This window comes from Ammodytes marinus (genome assembly GCF_949987685.1).
Source record: "Ammodytes marinus genome assembly, chromosome: 1".
Taxonomy (NCBI): domain Eukaryota; kingdom Metazoa; phylum Chordata; class Actinopteri; order Uranoscopiformes; family Ammodytidae; genus Ammodytes; species Ammodytes marinus.
In genome coordinates this window covers 2,580,099-2,602,025 of record NC_137230.1, presented here as the reverse complement: position 1 = coordinate 2,602,025, position 21,927 = coordinate 2,580,099, and the positions used below count along the sequence as shown (strand labels likewise).

At 41.8% G+C, this 21,927-nt stretch overlaps 1 protein-coding gene across 3 annotated transcripts in view; it reads right to left on the bottom strand.

Moving 5' to 3' along the window:
- The window catches only part of sh3gl3a (SH3-domain GRB2-like 3a), a gene marked incomplete at both ends in the record, with an annotated part of 33,987 nt that extends 13,896 nt beyond the window's left edge, over positions 1-20,091 (bottom strand). For all 3 annotated transcript variants that reach the window (XM_080032363.1, XM_080032362.1, XM_080032364.1), the window contains 4 exons: positions 115-258; positions 407-479; positions 5,203-5,271; positions 20,047-20,091. In XM_080032363.1, coding sequence (XP_079888489.1) covers positions 115-258; positions 407-479; positions 5,203-5,271; positions 20,047-20,091 — 331 coding nt within the window. The remainder of the gene's footprint in view (positions 1-114; positions 259-406; positions 480-5,202; positions 5,272-20,046) is intronic.
- Positions 20,092-21,927: the final 1,836 nt, after the last annotated feature.

The window sequence follows — 21,927 nt, the reverse complement described above, 5'->3', positions numbered from 1 at the left end:
GAGGCTACAGTAGCTGTCATGACACTGGGTATTGTAACCCCATGCTGTTCATTAACGGGCAAACAATCTCTAAATGTCTTTTGTTGGCCCTTGTGGTAATAAGAGTATTGGTACCAAAGACAGAGGCCTCTCCCAGCTCATGGCCATAGCGCAGCATGCAGTCCCCCAGCAGACCTTCAGTCTGAGGGTAGCCTGTGGTCTTCACCTGCCCGCGCATCTTAGACACAGTGTTCAGCATGTTCAGTTTGGCTCGAGAGGCTACGGAGGGAAGAATACATATACAACACAATGGCTTCACTTTGCAACATAGAATAAATAAAACATTAAAAGTACGCAATAAAAATGAACAGATAAATAATATTCAAAAATATCATATACCTATAACATAATAAGATATTTTCTTTACCTGGGTTAGGCTGGAGGTATTCTGTTGTTTTGGACAAAAGGTCAAAGACTGACTTGTTGGTCACATCAATTTTCTAGGGACAAGACAAGAATGTGGAGAAAAAGAAAATGTATTGCAGCCATGTGTCAATATTTCTTTGTTCTACAGCCTATTTGAAACATTACAGACGGTTAACCATTCAGTTGTTTAAGCTCATGGCTCAATATCACACACAGCCAGACCAAAGTACAGCTAGTAGTTTGATATCACAAGGGTAAACACAATGTAATTACCACTGATATCAAAGTGTGACTAAACTGTTTAACTTGAAGCTATTTAAGCCTCTGTATGCCAGGTTAAATAAACTTGACAATCAATTTCAAGCTCAAAGTGTGGAGACTGGAGTGCCACAACACAATCATTCTACACATTCTCAGTTGGTGATAGGAATCACTTTACTGAGAGATGTAGACAAGCTTTAACCCCTTAACCAATAACCACTCTATATATTCTACATCTAAATGTCAGTGTTACCCTGTTAGCTAACCGGAGCTAACTCCTTGTTAGTAAGTCCCCAAAACAAATCCTCCAGAAGTATTACCTTGAGGTGATCATTGACATTTGCAACACATTGGATGTGTGACAATAACGTGCGCCGACTTATCAAAATAGAATTTATTATTTTAAAGTATAATTTCAACAGTTGTTTGTCCCACGTGTCAACAGAACATTATTGCTCGATTAAACCAATGTTATAACACATCTTATAATATTCATTTCTGTCTGTTCCATGACTGTACTAACAGGTTTATCAGATATCACATTTCAAGTACTTATTTCAAGTACAACTTTTCAATGTTGTTACATAGGGGTACTACAGCTGCATGTGATATGTTCATTCCTGTATTGTATAATGATAATAAAACCTTGAACCTTGAGCTATTTCCTGATAGACAGCAGTGAATGGGAGCAGCTTCCCATATGACTGTTATCATACTGAGGTTAGTACCACTGTTGTCTGGACCCAGTCCAAAATCAAAACCAGTGCTAGCAGGAGAGGCTGCTCAGAACATATACCCTGTGTTCCAATCCCCATACTTTCTGCTATTTAGTATGGTAGAAAAAAGATTTAGGGTGTATTCACACATGCCGTGTTTAGTTCGGTTGAAACGAACTCAGATGCACTTCTGCCTTCGGTGCGCATCTTTCAGGCAGGTGTGAATACAGCAATCGCACTCGGGTGCGGACCAAACAAACGCTCCGAGACCCAGCTGAAGAGGTAGTCTCGCTGCGTTTCCAAACGCACTCTGCTGCAGTTCGTTTGTGGTGTGAATTTGTTCGGACTCGATCCGACCCAAATGCAGGAGGCACTGTGCCTTTTCTTTCTTTTCTTTTTTAATAAATAGCCGTCAGCTTCACATTATGGGAAAGTGTTGTTGTCGCCATTGTTAGGAAGATTAGTTGTGGTTTGACCGGGAGCCCAGAACAATATAAATGCTGAATGTGTTCAGCGATCAGATGAAGGAGAGGGGAGCGTCTCTCGCACAGTGCCAACAGGTTCACGCTGCGCAAGAAGTGTGTGTTTTTATTTTGCTTCCCATGTACGGGACCGTCAATACTATCCCCGTGTCAGTTTGGAGCTGAACTGCGCCGACCCAGCTGATACACAGCTTAATCAGCTGAGTGTCAGCTTGAGCCTATTCTTCTCGTGTGACGCGCGTCCAGCACCAAAAATACAGTAAAAATTATGTTTCACATCGTAGGCTACAAGCCACATAACGTGGCATTGACATAAGGCTACACATTATGACCATATGAAACAACAATAATTTGATGTTTTTCCTCTTTATTTATAGGTTAGATGTAGGCCCTTTTATTATTTTTAGCCCCATATTATATCAATGATATATATTTCGCAGTTTAAACTTTGTGCTTCCTGTTTCTCTCCACCCCAGAATGTCTGTCCAATGAATGAATGACCTCAGATCACGTGTGGTTTTGCTTCGTAATACTGGTTCACTTGCAGAAGGGGCAATATGAAAGTGGACCACACCAAACAAAAACAATCAAAACTCTATTTGGTCTGGACCAAAGCAAGTGAACTAGCGGACTTTCCCAGTGTGAATACACCCTTAGGATGTCCTGATTCTTGTGATCAGATTTAGTGTGCTTTAAAATACCCGGATGTCGATTACATTCGGCCAAGATTTTTAGTGTTGAAAACAGCATGCTATTTGGGTGATACCCACATCCAGTGCGCACCGGAGGTGACGTCACATCGACGGAGCCTCTGTATGAAAACAACCGCGGATGCAACGGATATAAAAGCAAGAGGCACTTCAAAGCGCGATGTTATGATGAAATAAATAAGTAAAAGTATGTCGCAATTGTACTCTTACTGCATGCTAACTAGATTATTTTTATTGTCAGATGTAGTATGTAAAATAGAAAAAAGAAAGTAGGAGATTTGTAATGCAGGGATTGTTAATGTTGCTCCACACATTCACACATTATATTTCTGTATGTGTACAGGTTATACAAAACAGATAAAAGATGTCAGCTTTACAAATGTGGTAAATTGGATTTTTCACTCTGTACAGAGCCATGCTAGTTGTTTCCCCTGCTTCCAGGCTTGATGCTAAGCTACCACGCCCTGACTCCAGCTCTGTACTTGTGCAGCCAGTGGCGAACTTAGCCATTTTGGGGCTCCAGGCGAACAGTCATTTGGGGGCCCTTGCATCTAATGTAACTTATATCGTGCACAATGAAATACTCCATAGAAGGGATGAACAGAAGTCACTAGCTTTTTTCATTTTGGATGGGACTACTCAGGTAGCCTACTTATTTTAAAAATCCACCGTGAATTACAAAATAGCCTGTGTCCACAAAGGCTATTTGAAATAAAATCTTCAAATATTTAAAAAAGAATTAGGTTATAACCCAGCTTCCTTTAAAGATCTCCTATTATACTACTTTTCTGGTCTTAATTTCTTGTTAAAAACTGCTATAGAGCAACCTGACACGAATCACATCACAAAAAACCATGTCGATTTTCGGGACACTCTTCCTCTCACCCTAGCACGCACAGCAGTAACTCTCCACACTTGGCTTTATGCTTCTCCGCCCCCTCCTGCAAACCCCACTCTGTTGTGATTGGTTACCTTCCTTCCGGAACACTTTCAGCAGCGCGCGGGCAGATTTGAGAGCAGGAAGGTGGGGGCATGGCCGTAGCTTGCCTGAGCAGCACGTTACCATACATGGAAAAATCCGGAATCGTGACGACACGATGGCAGGAAATTTGAACCGATTTGAACACGTGATTTCTCGACCGGCTGCCCTAGTGTTTAGCGCTCTGCACAGCCACCCCAGACGGTCAGCAGGGAATACGTCTAAATGTACGTAATTATTTGATACGCTAGTATGGTTAAACATGACTATAAATCATTATAACAACGTTTATAGGTCATACAAGTCTAGGTCACAAGGCCTAGTATCCATAAGCATGGATACTAGGCCTTGTGACTGAGTGTGCAGGGGGAGAGAGAAAGATAGACAGATAGAGGGAGGAAGAGATTTTTTACTTAGAGTGATCATCACTGGCTTTAGACTGACTCCTGCTGGCAAGCCGATCAGCTGTTGTTCTGAACAGCTGTTAGACACGGAGGTGAAAACGAAATTGAAACTTAACTATCGCCTGGCTGGGCTGACTTAAGGTGGAGCAGCCAAATATAGCCTAAACTAATTAATAGTGTTACTAAAATACAGGCAATGTTGTGATGTGTGATTTTCGTCAGTAGCCTACAGTAGGTCTAGATTCTGCGCTCCGATCGCCACTAATTGTTCTGTAATACACGATCGCCGATAACGTGAACAAACAGCCGGCTTATTTTTTTATTTTTTTAGCATAGCCTATGCATCCAATCCGCGGTTCTAGTGGGTCCCGAAACCGTGAGGGTTGGTCCGTACAGACCACGGATCAACCGTGATCTGTTGCACCATTAATGATCTCCTTCAGTTTGTTGACACACATTAACATCATTATCATTGCTGCTGGCTGAGCCAGAGCCACCTGTTGGATTGACAGGAGGAGCTGGAACGTTACCGGTTAACGATGTAGATCATGAACATGTAGACAGCTGTTCTTCCGCCGAAGGTCCCGCTGTAAAAAAGCTTGATAGCTTTGGCAGCTTTGATATCAAGTCCTGCCTTTGGTCCTTCTTCTGTTTGTTTTGTGAGCCGCTCTCGTATGTTCCCTTCATTTTGGTATAGGTAGGTTAGGTTTATCTCGTCTCTCTCTTCTCCCGCTATTTACTTTTTTGGATTTTACGCCACAAACGTGCAGCGTCATGAGCGTAATGTGCAATGGAATAGTCCATGTAGTGCAGACTGAAGGGGGGTGCACGGTTGGCAGAAAGGCCGTCAAAACGTCAGTAATTAGACATCCCAATGATGCTATTGTGAAGAGATTTTTTATAAAAAACAATACATATGGGGCAAAATATAAAGAGGGCATTTTGGGGGCCCCAAAGGCGCTTATGAGGCCCCGGGGCTCCAGGCAATTGCCTGGTTTGCCTCAATGGACGGTCCGCCTCTGTGTGCAGCATGTAATAAAGTTGTATTTTGGCGTCATCTAGTGCGGAAGGTTCTAGATTACAGTGCTCCTTAGCTAACCCCTCCCTTTGGGAGAATTTACAGAAGATACAGTGGCCTTCAAGGAAGAGAAGCTGGTTACTAAAGATGGCAACATCCCAACTGCCTCAAGTCTTTTCAAAACAACCAAATGTGACACTACCCATCACAAGCCCAGGTTAACTCACTCTCTCCATCTCCATGAAGTCTTCATCCAGCTTGGTCCCCTCGGCCCCACTGATCTTCTCACTGAGCAGCTGAGTGACAGAGAGAGGAGAGAGGGTTATAGGTCTGATAACCACAGGTCAGGAATGACAAAAGTAACTTGAAGTGCACAGTACACATACATGGTACCATCTGGTGGTAACTGAATGTATCAATATTTTTTACAACCTGGTTTTATTGTATAGTTTTTGCTAGCACATCAGTAGGGCAAACATCCCAACCCTTCAGTTCACCACAAACACAAAACCCCCAGCATCTCTAGACTGTTGCTTGGATCTAAAATGCCTTTGAACCATTGAATGTAAAAGGATATGCGATAGGCCAAAGTTTAAGTTACTCTGAGAATAACTGAAAAGGGAAAAGGAAAATACAACCCAATTGTACATTCACACTACATTCTGCCCATGATCTAGACCTGCAGTGTGAGTATCTGCAAACACAAGACATAACCTATTCTTATCTCATAGGTTCACAATATATGACGACCGTATTTAAACAATAGTCAGGTGACCATAAGCACAATGATTTTCCTTGTTAATAACTATTCATAAATATATTAGAGTGTGTGTGTGTGTGTGTGTGTGTGTGTGTGTGTGTTAGGTTGCGCAGTTGTCAGCCTGGTTCTTCAGCCGAGGCTGCTAGGTGTGTAAGCGTCCGAAAAAAGTGCCTCACAGGCGGACACAGGTCGCGCCTAATACCACTCCTCCTGCGTAGTGTTTAGTGCTAGAGAGAGTGCACCCGTTGGTTGTTGACAGTGTTCATGTCATTTAACTTCCGTATTCGAATGAGCCAACTCTCAAGACTAACGATAATATCAAACCAGTTTGATAATGTCGGAATGTCAAGACGGGGAGAAGACTGGCTGAAATCGGAAGACCACTTTACACCAAACGACTGAGATTACGGGCGCGCGCCACAACTCCAGCAAGACACCCGTGATTTCAGTCCGACATTGGAAATTCGTCTGCGACTGTCAAATCGAGGGAAAAGTTGTGTAGTGTAAGCCCAGCATTAGTTAATGTGTTTTTTTCAACCCTTCTTGTTATTTGTTTTTTAGGGAGCCTATTGTTAAATCTGGTCAGGGACTGCGGATTAGCCTTCTGGCTAAATCTGGTATAATGACAGAAATGTTGATTTACATGCACCGTCTCTGTCAAATAAAATACATACAAATACACCACATTGGTTTGTTTTATGAATGTTTCACTATTAAAACACACCCCCATTTCAGTGATGTGTTTCATATTACTGATGGAAGATTATGATTTTTTTCTAATGTACCCAATCAAGTTCTGTGGGTGTAGAAACATATAGGCACTAAAGTCCTGCAGTGAAACTAATCTTACTTAAAAAAAAGTTATATTTATCATGTAAAAGTAGAATTTGACAAAAGTACAAAGTAGGTCAGTTAAAATGTTAGTAAGGTAAATTTGCAAAAGTTGGAGATGTTATGTGATGATGGTAAGGTAATACGATAGAACAGTTCAATTAAGGAACATGTTGCAAAATAAAGTGCATTGACATGTTAACATGTAGACTATTGAAACAACATCACACTGTTCCCAGTTGTGAAGTAACTGCACATCGGAGACGTTGTGTAAAAACTTCTCCTCTATGAACAAGCACTTTGCAACCTGTGTGTGCAATTGATGATTAATTATACACTAACAGACACTGGGTGAATGCTAAAAGCTTCTGTAGAGAAATACACATATTGCAAAGCATTGTTGAAAATGCAGGAATTGGATTTTTTGATTGCAGAGAAATCTTTGAGGCGGCACTGCTTCAACAAGCTGAGCTGCAAAACATTGCTTAAAAAAAGCTGCTTCTCTTAAAGGAGTTGAGGTGTCATGTAATATTACTTAAGAAGCTGCAATGTGAGGTTGGCGACAAAGGAAAAATGTGCTACAACGGCACAAAAAGATCAGTGAAAGATTGAGGGCAGTGGGCCAAGGAAGACTACTACAACTACTACACTGAGGACCACATCCAGTAAGAATGGTCTGCGGGCACTAATAGTGAATAATAATGAATAAAGGTGAAATAGTGCCCGCAATCTGCCCTGTTTTAGCACTGTATCCACTAGGCATACAGTACACCGTGTTCCAAATGATTAAGCAAATTGTATTGAAGTGTCATAAACATTAAAATTTTTGTTTTTCAATAAAACGTATGTATGATATTGTGTCTCAGGGCGCCTTGGATCATTGAAATCAATCTCATACACCTGTGACAATTAGTTTGCCAGGTGATCCCAATCAAAGGAAATCTACTTAAAAAGGACGTTCCACACTATTAAGCAGGCCACATGTTTCAAGCGATATGGGAAAGAAAAAGGATCTCTCTGCTGCCGAAAAGCGTCAACTAGTGCAATAGTGAGATAGTTATGGATCCAGTTAATGAACCCAGGATCCACACCGATCATCACCAGTTTCCCTCAGTAGGAGTGGCTGAATGGTGTTGAAAGCACTGGTGAAGTCGAAGAACATCAACCTCACATACCCTCCAGGTCCATCCAGAAAGGACACAGACCGATGGAGCATGTAGAGGACCGCATCATCTACTCCCAAGTCGTCCTGGTAGGCAAACTGCAAAGGGTCAAGAGCTTGCTTGACCTGTCAAATAATGAGATAGGGGAGAGTGGCCTAAGTTGTGCAACTTTTCACTCAAAGTGACTTTAAAGTAAGTCCTTGACAGTAAAGTCTCCAACTCAAATATGTACATATATTTCAGGGTGTTGTGCATCCCTGGCAATAAAAACTTTGGATCTGGAATAAACTGTTGAAGAAATATAGCTTTCGGAAAAAAAGTTGTCTTGTTGCACAACTTGCCCCCGGTGTGGTGTAAGTTGTGCGGTTGGAGAGAATACCATGGGGTAAATTGTGCCATTGCTATATATCTCATAAACTGTAATGCAAGACAAATCCATTAGACAATCACTTATTTAAGGTGTATTTAAAGTAAATAGTTGACAAAGATTGAAGGACAATTTTCTTAAACAAGGCCTAGCAGATCTAATGGTTTTACCTGCAAAGCTCACAATGACAAAGTCAACATCATCATCTTTCTGGCCATCTGAACTCTCATCAGTGGTGTCGTTAAGTGGAATTGAGATGTCACTCTCTTCTGAGCTACTGTAGACAATCACTTTCTTTTGGTGACAAGCGTATACAGCCATGCCACTGGCACAACTCTCAGAAATGTACTTTGCACTAGTTGCTCCGTGCTTGTGGAACCAACTGCCACCTGACAAATGTGATTCCCCCTACATTTCTGCCTTTAAATCAAGGCTCAAAACCCATATGTACACCCTGGTGTTTCCTCCCCATTAACTATCTTACCTCTGCACTACTATCTGTGTTTATGTGGATGTATGGGCTTTACGTCTTTTATTTTGGTTATTGTTATTTTACCTTCATTGTTTACCTACTGAATGCACTATGTACAGCACTTTGGACGGTGCAAACTGTCATAAATGTGCTTTTATAAATACATTTTACTTACTTACTTACTTATAACTCACCTAGGCCCTTTGGCACAAATCACCCCAATCCCAGAAATTTGGATAATAAGCATGATGCAGCAATTTAGGGCTGACATCGTGCTAACTGTATAGACTCAAAATGTAGCATACCAAAGCACTAAAACATGTGTCAAATGTTTTCAAATTTGTCTAAAATTGTTCAGACACAATAATCAAAAAACCTTGATCATGGAAATTTTACTTTGAAAGGCAAACCACAGTTTTTTGAGCTTTAATGTGCTTATATCTTATTCCTTGTGTCTCCCTTCTTTACAGGATGAGTCAAATGGATGGCTCTTCTTAAATATGTGGTCACATTTCCAATTTCTTCCATGGTTTTCTAGAAACAAGGGGTGGCACAACTTCCAAAATGCACAACTTAGGCCACTCTCCCCTACATAATCTGAATGTAGAGCATGTTCACGATGTGTAAGGTGGCCGCATATGAACGGCACGAGGGCTGAGAAAAAGGCTGCTGATCAGATAAATGATCGATCAAACGTAAAATATCAGGAAATGATAAAAACATCCCGATGGAGATTTCTATGGAGTGATTTTGCTTTAAAATGTACAGGGTCGCGTTGTGGCAGTGACTCTTTCTTCAGTCGGAGCTGCAGCGTAAAGTGAAAACAAACTTCGGGTAGGTCTAACTACCTCCCGAGCAGGTTAGACCCATGGCGTATGTTGCCGCAGTAACTGACTCTCGGTTGCGCTGAACCTGCTTCTTGAAACGGAAAACCCAGAGTTTCCACTAACTCAGAGCGAACAAACTCTGGGTTGCCTCAAAACCAGCTACCTGAAACAGGGCTCTGATCTGCCTGCTAGTGGATATATTGTGTAATCCTCCAGGTACACACAGTATAGGAAGTCAGTATGTGAACAATGCTGTTCACGTTTCAGCCACTTGTCTACATGGACACATTGTGTAAAAGCAGAGTGATGGAACTTGTTGCTCGCACAGACTGGAATAAGCTTTTTAAATGTGTAGTCAGCGATTCTGGAGAATGCTTGTTGTTCAAACCATTTTTGTCTTAGGTCTACTCTACTGTGTGTGCGCTGAATAAAGTCCAGTGTTTAAACAAAGTCTAGGCTCTGTAAAAGGGCATGTTGCTACTAGCCACGGTTGGCCCCCTTTGTTTACTTACCTGTTCACAGAGTCAAAGCTGCGTATTGACACCACTGGATTTTTTTTTCAGCAGACTTTTTCAGCGTGCAGGTAGCAGATGGTTAGGAGATATTTACTGATATTGACAAAGTGATTTTTCTTCAACAAGCGTTCTCCATAAATTGTGGTTCTGAGTTGGTTCAAGTTTACAGGTTTATCAATTACACTCGGATGAGGAAACTACAGTGGAAGACGGACTAATTGGGTAAAGGGATTTCTTTCACTGCCTCCCCTTTGTTTGTATGAGAGGCCAGGAGGACTAGTCATAGTGACAGTGGGTTCCACCTGTACTGTGGACTTTGCCCAGTAAACTGACACTGTGTAACTGACACAACAGCAGCTCTGTTATCAGGCCCTGGATAGAGGGAGAGTCTGATTGGGTCCTCAGCTAATATCTAGGTGTGTGTGTGTGTGTGTGTTTGTGTGTCACAGGTGTCAGATCTTAACCAAAAACTAATGCCTTTACACCTCCCCACAATAACGGTCAACAGTTAATTGTATTGTCTTTCACTTATAGTTTAGGCCTACAGTATAAAATGACCCACTGCTTACCTCCAAATGCTTTTAACAAGGTGATTTTAATTTGTTGTATCTTTTTGGGTTCAATACACTCATGACACACAATCTGATAACTGTCAAAATGTCAATCTAAAAGTTGAATTATGTCCAAGTCTGAAACCTTGAGACCACAAACAACTCTTTTTCCACAGATTCAGATAAGTCAGGTTCAATCAAAGTGAACTGCTTCCTACAACTGCAACTGTCACAACTGTAATGACTGACTTCTACTGTTTTAATTTCTATCATTGTTAAATAAATGACTTTGGCTTCTGGACTATTGGCCACAGAAAACAAGACATCTGGAACTGTGGTCTTTCTTGGGCATTTTATTTTTATTTTATTTTTTTCAGTTAAAAATTCAAGATTGATTGATTCATCTAAAAGATAAGTGATAACATAATAATTGTTAGTCACAGGCAGCCCAGAAAAAACTATGGTGCATAGCAGCTTTCTGCTTCATACTATTCAGTAAATCAGTATTGACTTAGAGGGCGAAGGACAATGCAGTCTTTATCCAGGCCAGAGATTATTTCCACTATACTCTCACCTTGACCCCTTATTCCATACCAGTGGAAACACATTGAGATGGGTTTGAAATCAACAGGACGTGAGACAGCTTGTCCTGCCCAGTTATCTTCATGGTTGACACAGAGATGAATACATTCTCTGTCCTATTTCCATTACAGGAAGCAGGTGAAACACCAAACAACAGTTATTACATGCAGAGACACACCTACAGTTGTTCTAAAAACAGATGGTTTGATTGCATTGTTGCAGGGGTTGACACATCTAATTGATAGTAGTTTTTTTTTTATATTTTTGTTTCCAGTAGCAGGAAACCACTGCGGTAAACATCATTGTTGAAATGTTTGGAATTGTTTCACAGCCTTGGCTTTGACTGCTGCTCACTGCATGGCTGCGAACAAAAAGTCGACACTTTACTCAGGGCCATTTACATGTGGAATAGGTGCCCACAAAATGGAAAAAAGCCTGGATTATGAAACTGATTAAAGTGTGCAGGATATATACACACACACACTCACTCACTCTCACACACACTCACACACACACAGACACACACACACACACAGAGGAAGCAGCAGGTTCACATGTAGCTTGTGTGGCAAATCACCTCATGGCTAATAAGCAACTTACTCATATTCCCAACATGATATTTCCTCTCTGCCGCCAATGGACCAGACAATTATAGAGCAGATAGCCGGTGACTAATGATCATGTTAGCTATGGTGCTGTTCAACATCAAGGCAGGAGAATATTCATAGATGTTTTCATGTGAACCTGAAGGCACTGTCCTCACACAGATAGGCAGACCAAAGCTTCTTCAAGGGAGGGAACCACACCGGAGTTATTCTTACTCTATGAGGTCTTTAAAAATATAATAATGGATTGGATTTATATAGCGCTTTTCAAGGCACTCAAAGCTCTTTACAGGGTTCCAGGTTCAATTCATTCACACACAGTCATACCGGTGGTGGTAAACTACGAGAGTAGCCACAGTTGCCCTGGGGCAGACTGACGGAAGCGAGGCTGCCATTCAGTGCCATCGGCCCCTCCGACCACCACCTCAAACATACAGCAGTCATACACATTCACACAAGGCACGGTGAAGGTGGGTGAAGTGTCTTGCCCAAGGACACAACAACCATGACACAGGTGGCCGGGCGGGGATCAAACCGCCAACCCTTGGATCGTTGGCCAACCCGCTTAACCACCTGAGCCACAGTCGTCTTTAAAAATATCTCATTCATTTACAAAAGGAAGACAATGTCTAGGTCTACTAACACAAACAGTGCTCTCGCTGTTGTCAGTTTAATGTCAGACATTAAAGATCTCCTATTATACTACTTTTCTGGTCTTAATGTCTCATTAATGACTCCTATGGAGCAACCTGACACGAATCACAGCACAAAAAACCATGTAGATTTTCGGGAAACTCTTCCTCTCATCTGAGCGCGCTCAGCAGTCTCTGTCCACACTCGGCTTTGTGCTTCTCCGCCCCCTCGACCCCCTCCTCCAAACCCCACTCCGCTGTGATTGGTTACCTTCCTTCCGGAACACTTTCAGCTGCGCATGGGCAGATTTGAGCAGGAAGGTGGGGGCATGGCCGGAGCGTGCATGAGCATGTTGCAGCATCACCACACATGGAAAAATCCGCATTCGTGACGACACGAATGCAGGAAATTTTAGCCGATTTGAACAAGTGATTTCTCGACCGGCTGCCCTAGTGTTTAGCGCTCTGCACAGCCACCCCAGACGGTCAGCAGGGAATACGTCTAAATGCATGTAAGTCATTATTTGATACTTTAGCATGGTTAAACATGACTATAAATCATCATAACAACGTTTATAGGTCATAAAAGTCGAAAAAGTATAATAGGTCCACTTTAAGCAGAACGGCATTGTTGTGTCACAACATGTGTTAGAGCTAAACATATGTCTCATCACTTACTAATGCAACATCAAGTTGTGTACGTCTGAGAATATAACAGGAATAAGTTCTACTCATTACATACCTTGTAATTCATTACACTTCCAAATATCAATACTAATCCAATTCAAGTATCAGTATGTCAGGCTAACACTCAGTGTGTTTCCATGGGACAACCAGATTGGATTAAGACATATACCGAACTTGCCACTCGAACAGACCGCGTCACTTGTCTGAGTATACATGGCCTTTCAAAGATTTGATCAAAGGCTGGAGCATGGCTGACTCCGTTATGCTAGGTGGCGCTGTAGCCCTTTCAACAAGTGGTTAAAAAGCCACGTCCGGTTCCTTTCCGGCAACAACACAACTATTTATTACGTCGTCTCCTTCCACTTCCTTGTGAAATCCTCCGCAGGGATTCTCGAGCAAGCGCAGAACAAGAACTCCTGTGATACGCGATCCTGTATACATGCGGGTAGAATGCAGACTGTAGCTAAGACCCCGTTTCCACTTGGCATTAACATCTGACTTTCGTGATCCGATCACCTGAATACAGCCCTAACTACAGGTTAAAACACTCTCAAGACGCATTGAGATCAGATCACAAAAACCACATTCGGAGGTGGTTTACGTCGGTTGTGTCGCTTGTGTTCGCATTCATTTGGTAGTGGAAACACCAATGTGGTTTGTGTCCACATTAGGGACCTACTACTCAACTGCTGCCCCCTGCCTGAGCGGAAATACGTTGAAAATGCATCACTGGCGTTCATGCAGCTTTTATAGAAGCCTCATGAACGTTAGTTGCATCCGCCAGTATTGCAAATGACAAGCTCTGTTTTCATTTCACTGCGTACATCTGAAAACACGGAAATCGCTGCTATTGACTGGAGAGCTGCAAGGCAACTACTTCCTGTTCTTATCTGCTTAAGAATAAAAGTCAACTCACGTTTGGCTAGTAACATGCTTTTAATGTGAAGGCGCACAGGAAATATTCTGTTCGCATATGCAGTATCTTAACTGCATACAGAAAGCCGTGTATGCTACTGGTGTTGGTGACAAGAGTGTAGCAGACGTTAGAAAAGCCGCCCGGCAAACACACATCTTTCACCAGCCAAAGAGGCGTAATAACTTACTCGCCTAAGAGTTTTTACCTTCATACTATCTATGATATTTCCCGCATTTGACGAGTGTTAATGTAGAGCCCTCTAAGCAGTGTTGTGCATCGCTCCTCCTTGTCTAAATGAGACAGTAGCCTATCTCATCAACCTAGACTGGTAATTATCTTCGCATGTAATGCATTTTGATAGCAAATGCAATTAAAACTGTGGCACTGTACAGCCCTGTATGTTTAGGCCTACTTGTTTGAACCCCACCGGTTAAAAACAGCAATGCAAACGGAAATGATGTGCGTGTTGATTTAAATACAGCGCGGGTAAATGGAATCGGATCACAAGTAGACAGAGAAGTCAAATCTGAAAATACAAGTGGGAACACACGGACTGAGAGCTGTCCACTTGTAACCAGATTCAAAAAGTCAGATGTTAATCCCAGGTGGAAACAGGGTCTATGTCCCATTACAGAGACCACGCACTTGGTAGGACGCAGTCTCGCGGTCTATGAAGGCTATAGCCTATGAAGGCCGATTTTAAGGCCGATTCCAAGGCCAACGAGCCTTGTTAAATGAGACGGTCTCCGCAGGTCTCCGTTTACGAGCATTTCCGGTTTACGTAACAAGCCGTTACCTTGCGTGACGACTCGCCGCTCCTGTGCTGCCTAGCAACCCTGATTGCTGCCAACGGAGACAGCCTTGTCAATGGAGGAAAAAAGAAAAAGATGTTGCCTACCAGACGAAAAGAAAAAAAAGTACAAGAAAAAAAGAAAGGAAGATAAAAGTTAAGAAGATGGAGCAACACGTTGCTGTTTTGTTATTTTTTATTTTATTTTATGCAATCTCTGAAAAAAACGCAATGAATCTTGGGATATGTTGGGCCACGAAGGCTACATCTGATGCAGCCTTCAAAACCGTGAAACGAAGGCTGCATTTCTCGGCCGCATATGAGGAGCCTTGCAAGGAGCCTTGCAAATGGGACAGCCTTTGCGCGCCGCTATGACGCAATCGGTCTTCAAATGCAGCCTACATAGGCTGCAACCCCTGAATCAAGACACAGCCAATGAGTTATCTAGGTGTTCTTATTCGACTTCACTTGTCCGTTAATGTTCAAATTTGTGTGCGAAATAGATCGGATAAAAGGTCTTATTAGTTTATTTACCCGATTATGAGTCTTCATGTAAATGCACTGACTGTAACCAAACAGTGAGGCTAGAAAGCTCCATAGAACTGCACACCCGCTGTTCATTCTAATTTGGTCATTACAACTAGCGACCCCTTTCACGTTGCACAGAGTCATTGGATCTTGTGCCAAATCAAAGACATTCTATTAGCAACGTGGATGAACCTGACTGGTGCTGCCAAACTACAGACTCAAACCCAGCTCAGAGTAAGGCTTTCTTTCAGCCAGTATTGATCACTAGCTCGCCAAGCTAAAGCTCTATATCTATTCCCACTGAGCATGCATTTGTACTTTGAACACATGATGTCACACATAGCAAAAAAATTATAATTTGAAAATACTTAAACTGCAGGGCGTCCCTTCGGCTTACCGATGGAGCGCGTAACATTAAAGACCTACTTCACCGGTGAAAATATGAGTGTATTGAAGTCTGAGATGTACTATACATGTGCAAATATTTTAGAAAATCGTTTCAACCTAGCCTGAGAAAAGGCACAAAGAGTGTTTCACTGTCTAACCCTACATTTCCCCATGTGTGATGTCACACATGGGGAAATGTAGGGTTAGGATTAATAACAGGACAGCTGGGCCAAGGGAAGACTGGGGAAAGACTGAGGGAAGAAAAACCTCATTCATCATAGGGGAGAGTGGCCTAAGTTGTGCATTTTGGAAGTTGTGCCACCCCTTGTTTCTAGAAAACCGTGGAAGAAATTGGAAATATGACCACATATTTAAGAAGAGCCATCCATTTGACTCATCCTGTAAAGACGGGAGACACAAGGAATAAGATATAAGCACATTTAAGCTCAAAAAACTGTGTTTTGCCTTTCAAAGTAAAATTTCCATGATCAAAGTTTTTTGTTTATTGTGTCTGAACAAATATAGACAAGTTTGAAAACATTTGACACATGTTTTGGTGCTTTGGTATGCTACATTTTGAGTCTATACAGTTAGCACGATGTCAGCCCTAAATTGCTGCATCATGCTTATTATCCAAATTTCTGGGATTGGGGTGATTTGTGCCAAAGGGCCTCGGTGAGTTATAAGTAAGTAAGTAAGTAAAATGTATTTATAAAAGCACATTTATGACAGTTTGCACTGTCCAAAGTGCTGTACATAGTGCATTCAGTAGGTAAACAATGAAGGTAAAATTACAATAACCAAAATAAAAGACGTAAAGCCCATACATCCACATAAACACAGATAGTAGTGCAGAGGTAAGATAGTTAATGGGGAGGAAACACCAGGGTGTACATATGGGGTTTGAGCCTTGATTTAAAGGCAGCAATGTAGGTGAATCACATTTGTCAGGTGGCAGTTGGTTCCACAAGCACGGAGCAACTAGTGCAAAGTACATTTCTGAGAGTTGTGCCAGTGGTATGGCTGTATACGCTGGTCACCAAAAGAAAGTGATTGTCTACAGTAGCTCAGAAGAGAGTGACATCTCAATTCCACTTAACGACACCACTGATGAGAGTTCAGATGGCCAGAAAGATGATGATGGTGACTTTGTCATTGTGAGCTTTGCAGGTAAAACCATTAGATCTGCTAGGCCTTGTTTAAGAAAATTGTCCTTCAATCTTTGTCAACTATTTACTTTATTTACTTTAAATACACCTTAAATAAGTGATTGTCTAATGGATTTGTCTTGCATTACAGTTTATGAGATATATATCAATGGCACAATTCACCCCATGGTATTCTCTCCAACCGCACAACTTACACCACACCAGGGGCAAGTTGTGCATCAAGACAACTTTTTTTCCGAAAGCTATATTTCTTCAACAGTTTATTCCAGATCCAAAGTTTTTATTGCCATGGATGCACAACACCCTGAAATATATGTACATATTTGAGTTGGAGACTTTACTGTCAAGGCCTTACTTTAAAGTCACTTTGAGTGAAAAGTTGCACAACTTAGGCCACTCTCCCCTATTATAATAGCGATTTTATAATGATATAACGCTGGTATTCCTTTAACCCTCATCCTACCGACTTGGAGTCATTTTGACCCCAGTCAATTGCGCCTACGCAGTTTTAATAAATAAACCTCTTTATTGAGTTTCTCTTTGCCTTAGTTTCTAATTAAAAGTATCACATATCATACCCTAAGTGAGGGAGTTCAAGTACCTCGGGGTCTTGTTTGCGATTGAGGGAACAATGGAGCGTGAGATTGGCCGGAGAATCGGAGCAGCAGGGGCGGTTTTGCACTCGCTTTACCGCACTGTTGCGACGAAAAGAGAGCTGAGTCAGAAGGCAAAGCTTTCGATCTGTCATGATCCTGCCTGGGCCTCTTTGCCTCTGTTTTGTTTTTTGCCCTTTTGCTTGTCTGGTTTATTGCAGGGTTGGAGCAGGTGTGTGGGAGTCAGTTCAAGCACTCACAGCTGCCAGCAATCACCAATCTACCGCCCTTCATATACCCGGCCCGACCTTCCAGATACTGCCAGATTCTAGTTTCAGTTCACGCAGTCAGTAGCTCTATCTCTCATTACCTACCTGTTTGCAGCTCCGTTTGCACCTTTTGCCTTGTCCTCATTGTTGTTGTTTCTCAGCTCTCCCAGTCTGACTCCCCAACGGCTACAACCTGCACCAGCGAGCACTTCCCCCCGGACTCTTCTACCCGCCTGCTCTGGTTTGTTCTCACCCAAGCCCTAGACATTCTCCGTTGCTCTCTCCCTGGAACCCTCCCCGGCTTCCAGCAGCGAGCTCCCAGCTGATTCTTGTTCAATAAACCTTCTTAAACTGGTACTGTCTCCGCGCCCGTGTCCTCCTTGTCCAACCGTAACACGATCTACCGATCTTTGTTCCTACCCTCACCTATGGTCATGAAGGCTGGGTAATGACCGAAAGAACGAGATCGCGGGTACAAGCGGCCAAGATGGGTTTTCTCAGGGGGGTGGCGGGCGTCTCCCTTAGAGATAGGGTGAGAAGCTCAGTCATTCGTAAGGAACTCGGGGCAGAGCCGCTACTCCTTTGCGTTGAAAGGAGTCAGTTTAGGTGGTTCGGGCAGTCGGTAAGGATGTCCCCGGGGCGCCTCCCTAGGAAGGTGTTTCAGGAGCGTCCAGCTGGAAGGAGGCCTCGGGGAAGACCCAGGACTAGGTGGAGAGATTATATCTCCACACTGGTCTGGGAACACCCCAGGATCCCCCAGTCAAAGCTGGTTGATGTGGAAAGAGAAGTTTGGGGTTCCCTGCTCAAGCTGCTGCCCCCGCGACCAGAATCCGGATAAGCGGTTGAAGATTATGATGATGACATATCCTCCGGGAGAGTAGGTGAGGTCTCTCTGTCATTTTGAAGTTGACAGACAGCAGACTAACTCTTACACACTGATATTTCCATAAAACGCTGAAATAACCCTAAAAACACTTCCATTTTCACATTGAGAAAATTCACTCTAGTAAAATGCTTATAATCTGTTTGTTTTTTTCTCTCAGATGGCATTATTTACATTAAGTTATAATGTATAAATAAACAATATATTATTTTAGTTTGATGTTGTTTTCTTCCAGTATGTTTTGCTTGGGGTCTCCAGTGACCCCGTCGGTAGTCCATGTATGTAAAATATAGTTAAGTTCTATTGCAGCAAACCCTGGTTCCACTGTGGCCTGGGCCGTTTACTGCTTGTCTTCACCCTCTCTCTACCCATTTCAACTGTGTCCTTCAACTATCAAACAGAGGTGAAAACACCAAGAAAATATCTTGTAAAAACATATTTAAAAAAATACTAAAACTGGAATGGGCCCAGGCCTGGAGCTCTCCTCCACTAAACCAGAGGCATCACAAGCTTAAAGCCCATAGTCTCTGTTTCCACATGCATGAGCAGGTGACATGTGTGTGCATGTGTCAAGAACCATGGATTCAATGATACACATGGCTGACCCTGTGAGAGGACCCCCTCTGAAGTGTGGTAACTTGACAGGGGATATGCAAAAACATTTCAATGTGCCTTGTGTAAATTGGTTAATACAGCTAGCTTCTCTTATTTCTGTTCTGCTTATCGGTTCATAAATCTGAGTGAACAGCGTTTTAATGTCAATAAAAGAAGCTGCTACTTGGAACTGACTCCATTTGTCTTACAGCACATCAACAAAGCATGTCGACGGATATGATGCAATGTCTGATTAAGCTTCACCACAAAGATAACCACAGAGTATTATGTGTGGGACAACATCTGGGCTGAAGGGGAGCCTTGAATTACAATCAATACTATTGAAAGGATGCATTTATTGCATTTTAAATCCACAAATAATTGGCTCACTCTATAATGTCATAACAATACACTATTACTCCACAATGTAGCCTAATAAGTCGTTACAAAAAGTTATTAAGTTATGATGACGTCATGAGCTTCAGATGAGACATCAAACTATGACACAGCATGTTACAAGGTAACTTATGTAACGAGGCACATGTCATTATTTGTTATGTTTATTAAACAAAGATTTGTTTTGCTAGATTTTCCTGACATACAACCACTAGTTGTTGACTGATACAACAGCAAGAGGATGTTACATTTGGAATGGTATTATAGTGTTGAATAACTCAAAATACATTTCCATGTTTTTCACTGTTTCAAAATGTAGCCTATTTAATTTTCGGATTTTTCAACGGAATCTGGAGTAACGTTGTATGAAATGAACTTGAATTAAAAAAGTAACGTTAAAAAGATCGTCTCGAGACACTGTCTGAGACAACACAGCACTGTTAGCCTAGATCTGATCATGTTAAATGAGTGTTTTATAATGTTTCGGAATCACCTGATGCATGATTGCGTTCACCGTTCTCCTAAACCAAACAAGTGCAATAACAGCGTCTCACCTGACTGGCTTTATGGAACTGTTTCCTCAGCCCGGCCACAGACATCTTCAAACCGGGGGGAACGTTTCACCTGTGGACCAAAATGCTCCGTAAAACACCGAAGGAAACTGTGAAAATCTTCGTGAACGAACCAAGCGTCTCCACTCCGCTGCACTCATCAGTCAGTAAGCAGCACTACAGATCTGAGCGAGGTCAAGCTCACACACAGCACAACCGGAAATAGTTTTATTGTTTGTAAAAATACAAATCTGAAAATACAAATCTCAAGCGCAAAAACATTTTTTTGAATAAGCCTAGGCCTACCGGTATTTAAAATATATGATACAAAATGACACTGACACATAGGCTACATAGGGTCAGGGAGTGAAACAATTTACTGTCACTACTTAGTTTCTGTTTTGTATAGGTTTTCTTTTATCAAATGAAATGTTTGGGGCCGGTCAAGGGGTGCTTGGCTGAGAATATATTTCAAAGGCGGTGCATTATTGAAAAAGTAGGCTTATTACTAAGGTATACAGACGAAACTTCAAATGCCTAGAACCTCTAAAGGCTTTAAGCTGATGATCATGAGCACATACAATCTGGGCTTCTTCTTGATGCTCTACTAGCCTACAATGCTTGTTTTACCAGCCTTATTGTGATCTAATCAACCTTATTAATTACATGTATTATGTGTAAGAAGAACCTATATGAAATTAATGATTTATTTCTCTACAGAATACTGCCTCATTAGTAAACTGTAGGCCGATATGTTAGGGCGAACGTGTTTAAAGGTTGGTTGACGTTGGTCCGTTCATTGTCATTTTATTTTGACAGCCAGAACCGGAAGCACATGTGACATGGTCTATCTTTATTTTGAGGAGAGAGTTCCCTGAAACGCTGGGATGTCGCCACTTCTCCAACCTGATTGGCTGACAGCTGCTCGTGCAAGGCAAGCCGAGTCATATAGGCCTAGGACTAAAGTATTTTTTCAATGAAAGGGTTGTAGTTTATAATCATTTATGTCATTTTATGTATTAAATGGATTACAACTGATTGCAACAAACTCACCGTGTGACACCTTTAGGAAAGTAATACGCAAAATGGTATTTTGACCTGATAAACTTGCCATTGTACTCACCAGACTGCCTGAGATGACAGGACTAGAGACAAAAGGCTCCGAGCTGCAGCAATAGCCTAATAGTTTCATATCCAGGTCTAATTGAATGAATGAATGAATAAATAAATAAACAGTGTTCATGGGTGAATTTAGAACCTTGTTGATGGAACCTATGGCATCAAAATAATACTGATGCATCAATACAAATGAATTATGCTACTGCTTATGGAGCCTATGGTAGTGGAGCTTTACAGCTTCTATATGTCATTATAACATCATGGCTTGGACTTGACTTTGTTGCTGTATATCCCTCGAATTGCTGTTGGTTTTCACTGGGAGGCTCAGTCCATGTGATGTGACTACCGCTGTGTAGAGGATGTAGGTCAGAAGAACCTCCATAAAGCTGCTGGTTTGCACACTGAAAATGACTACAGGATGTAGTAGGACATCATGTATTGGGACAAGCTAAATCTTTACACAGAAGATCTTATATTTGAAAATGGTCTTTTTTAATGTAATGACTCATTACTCCTGTGCAGCTACTTTATTTCAACCTGATGTGGATTCTTTATTTTATAGCCCCTTAATAATGTATCAGCGAGTATTTCATATAATGTGTCGAAGGATTCGATGCAGTTAATTAAAAGTATTTTTATTGTGTGACTATTTGTTTGTTGAAATCTAGCTGTCATTGTTGTGAAGATTTTTTAATAAACAACACATTTGATCCATTTATGTCTGTGTCAAGTAAATAATGTTTACTGATTATTAAATGCATTAGT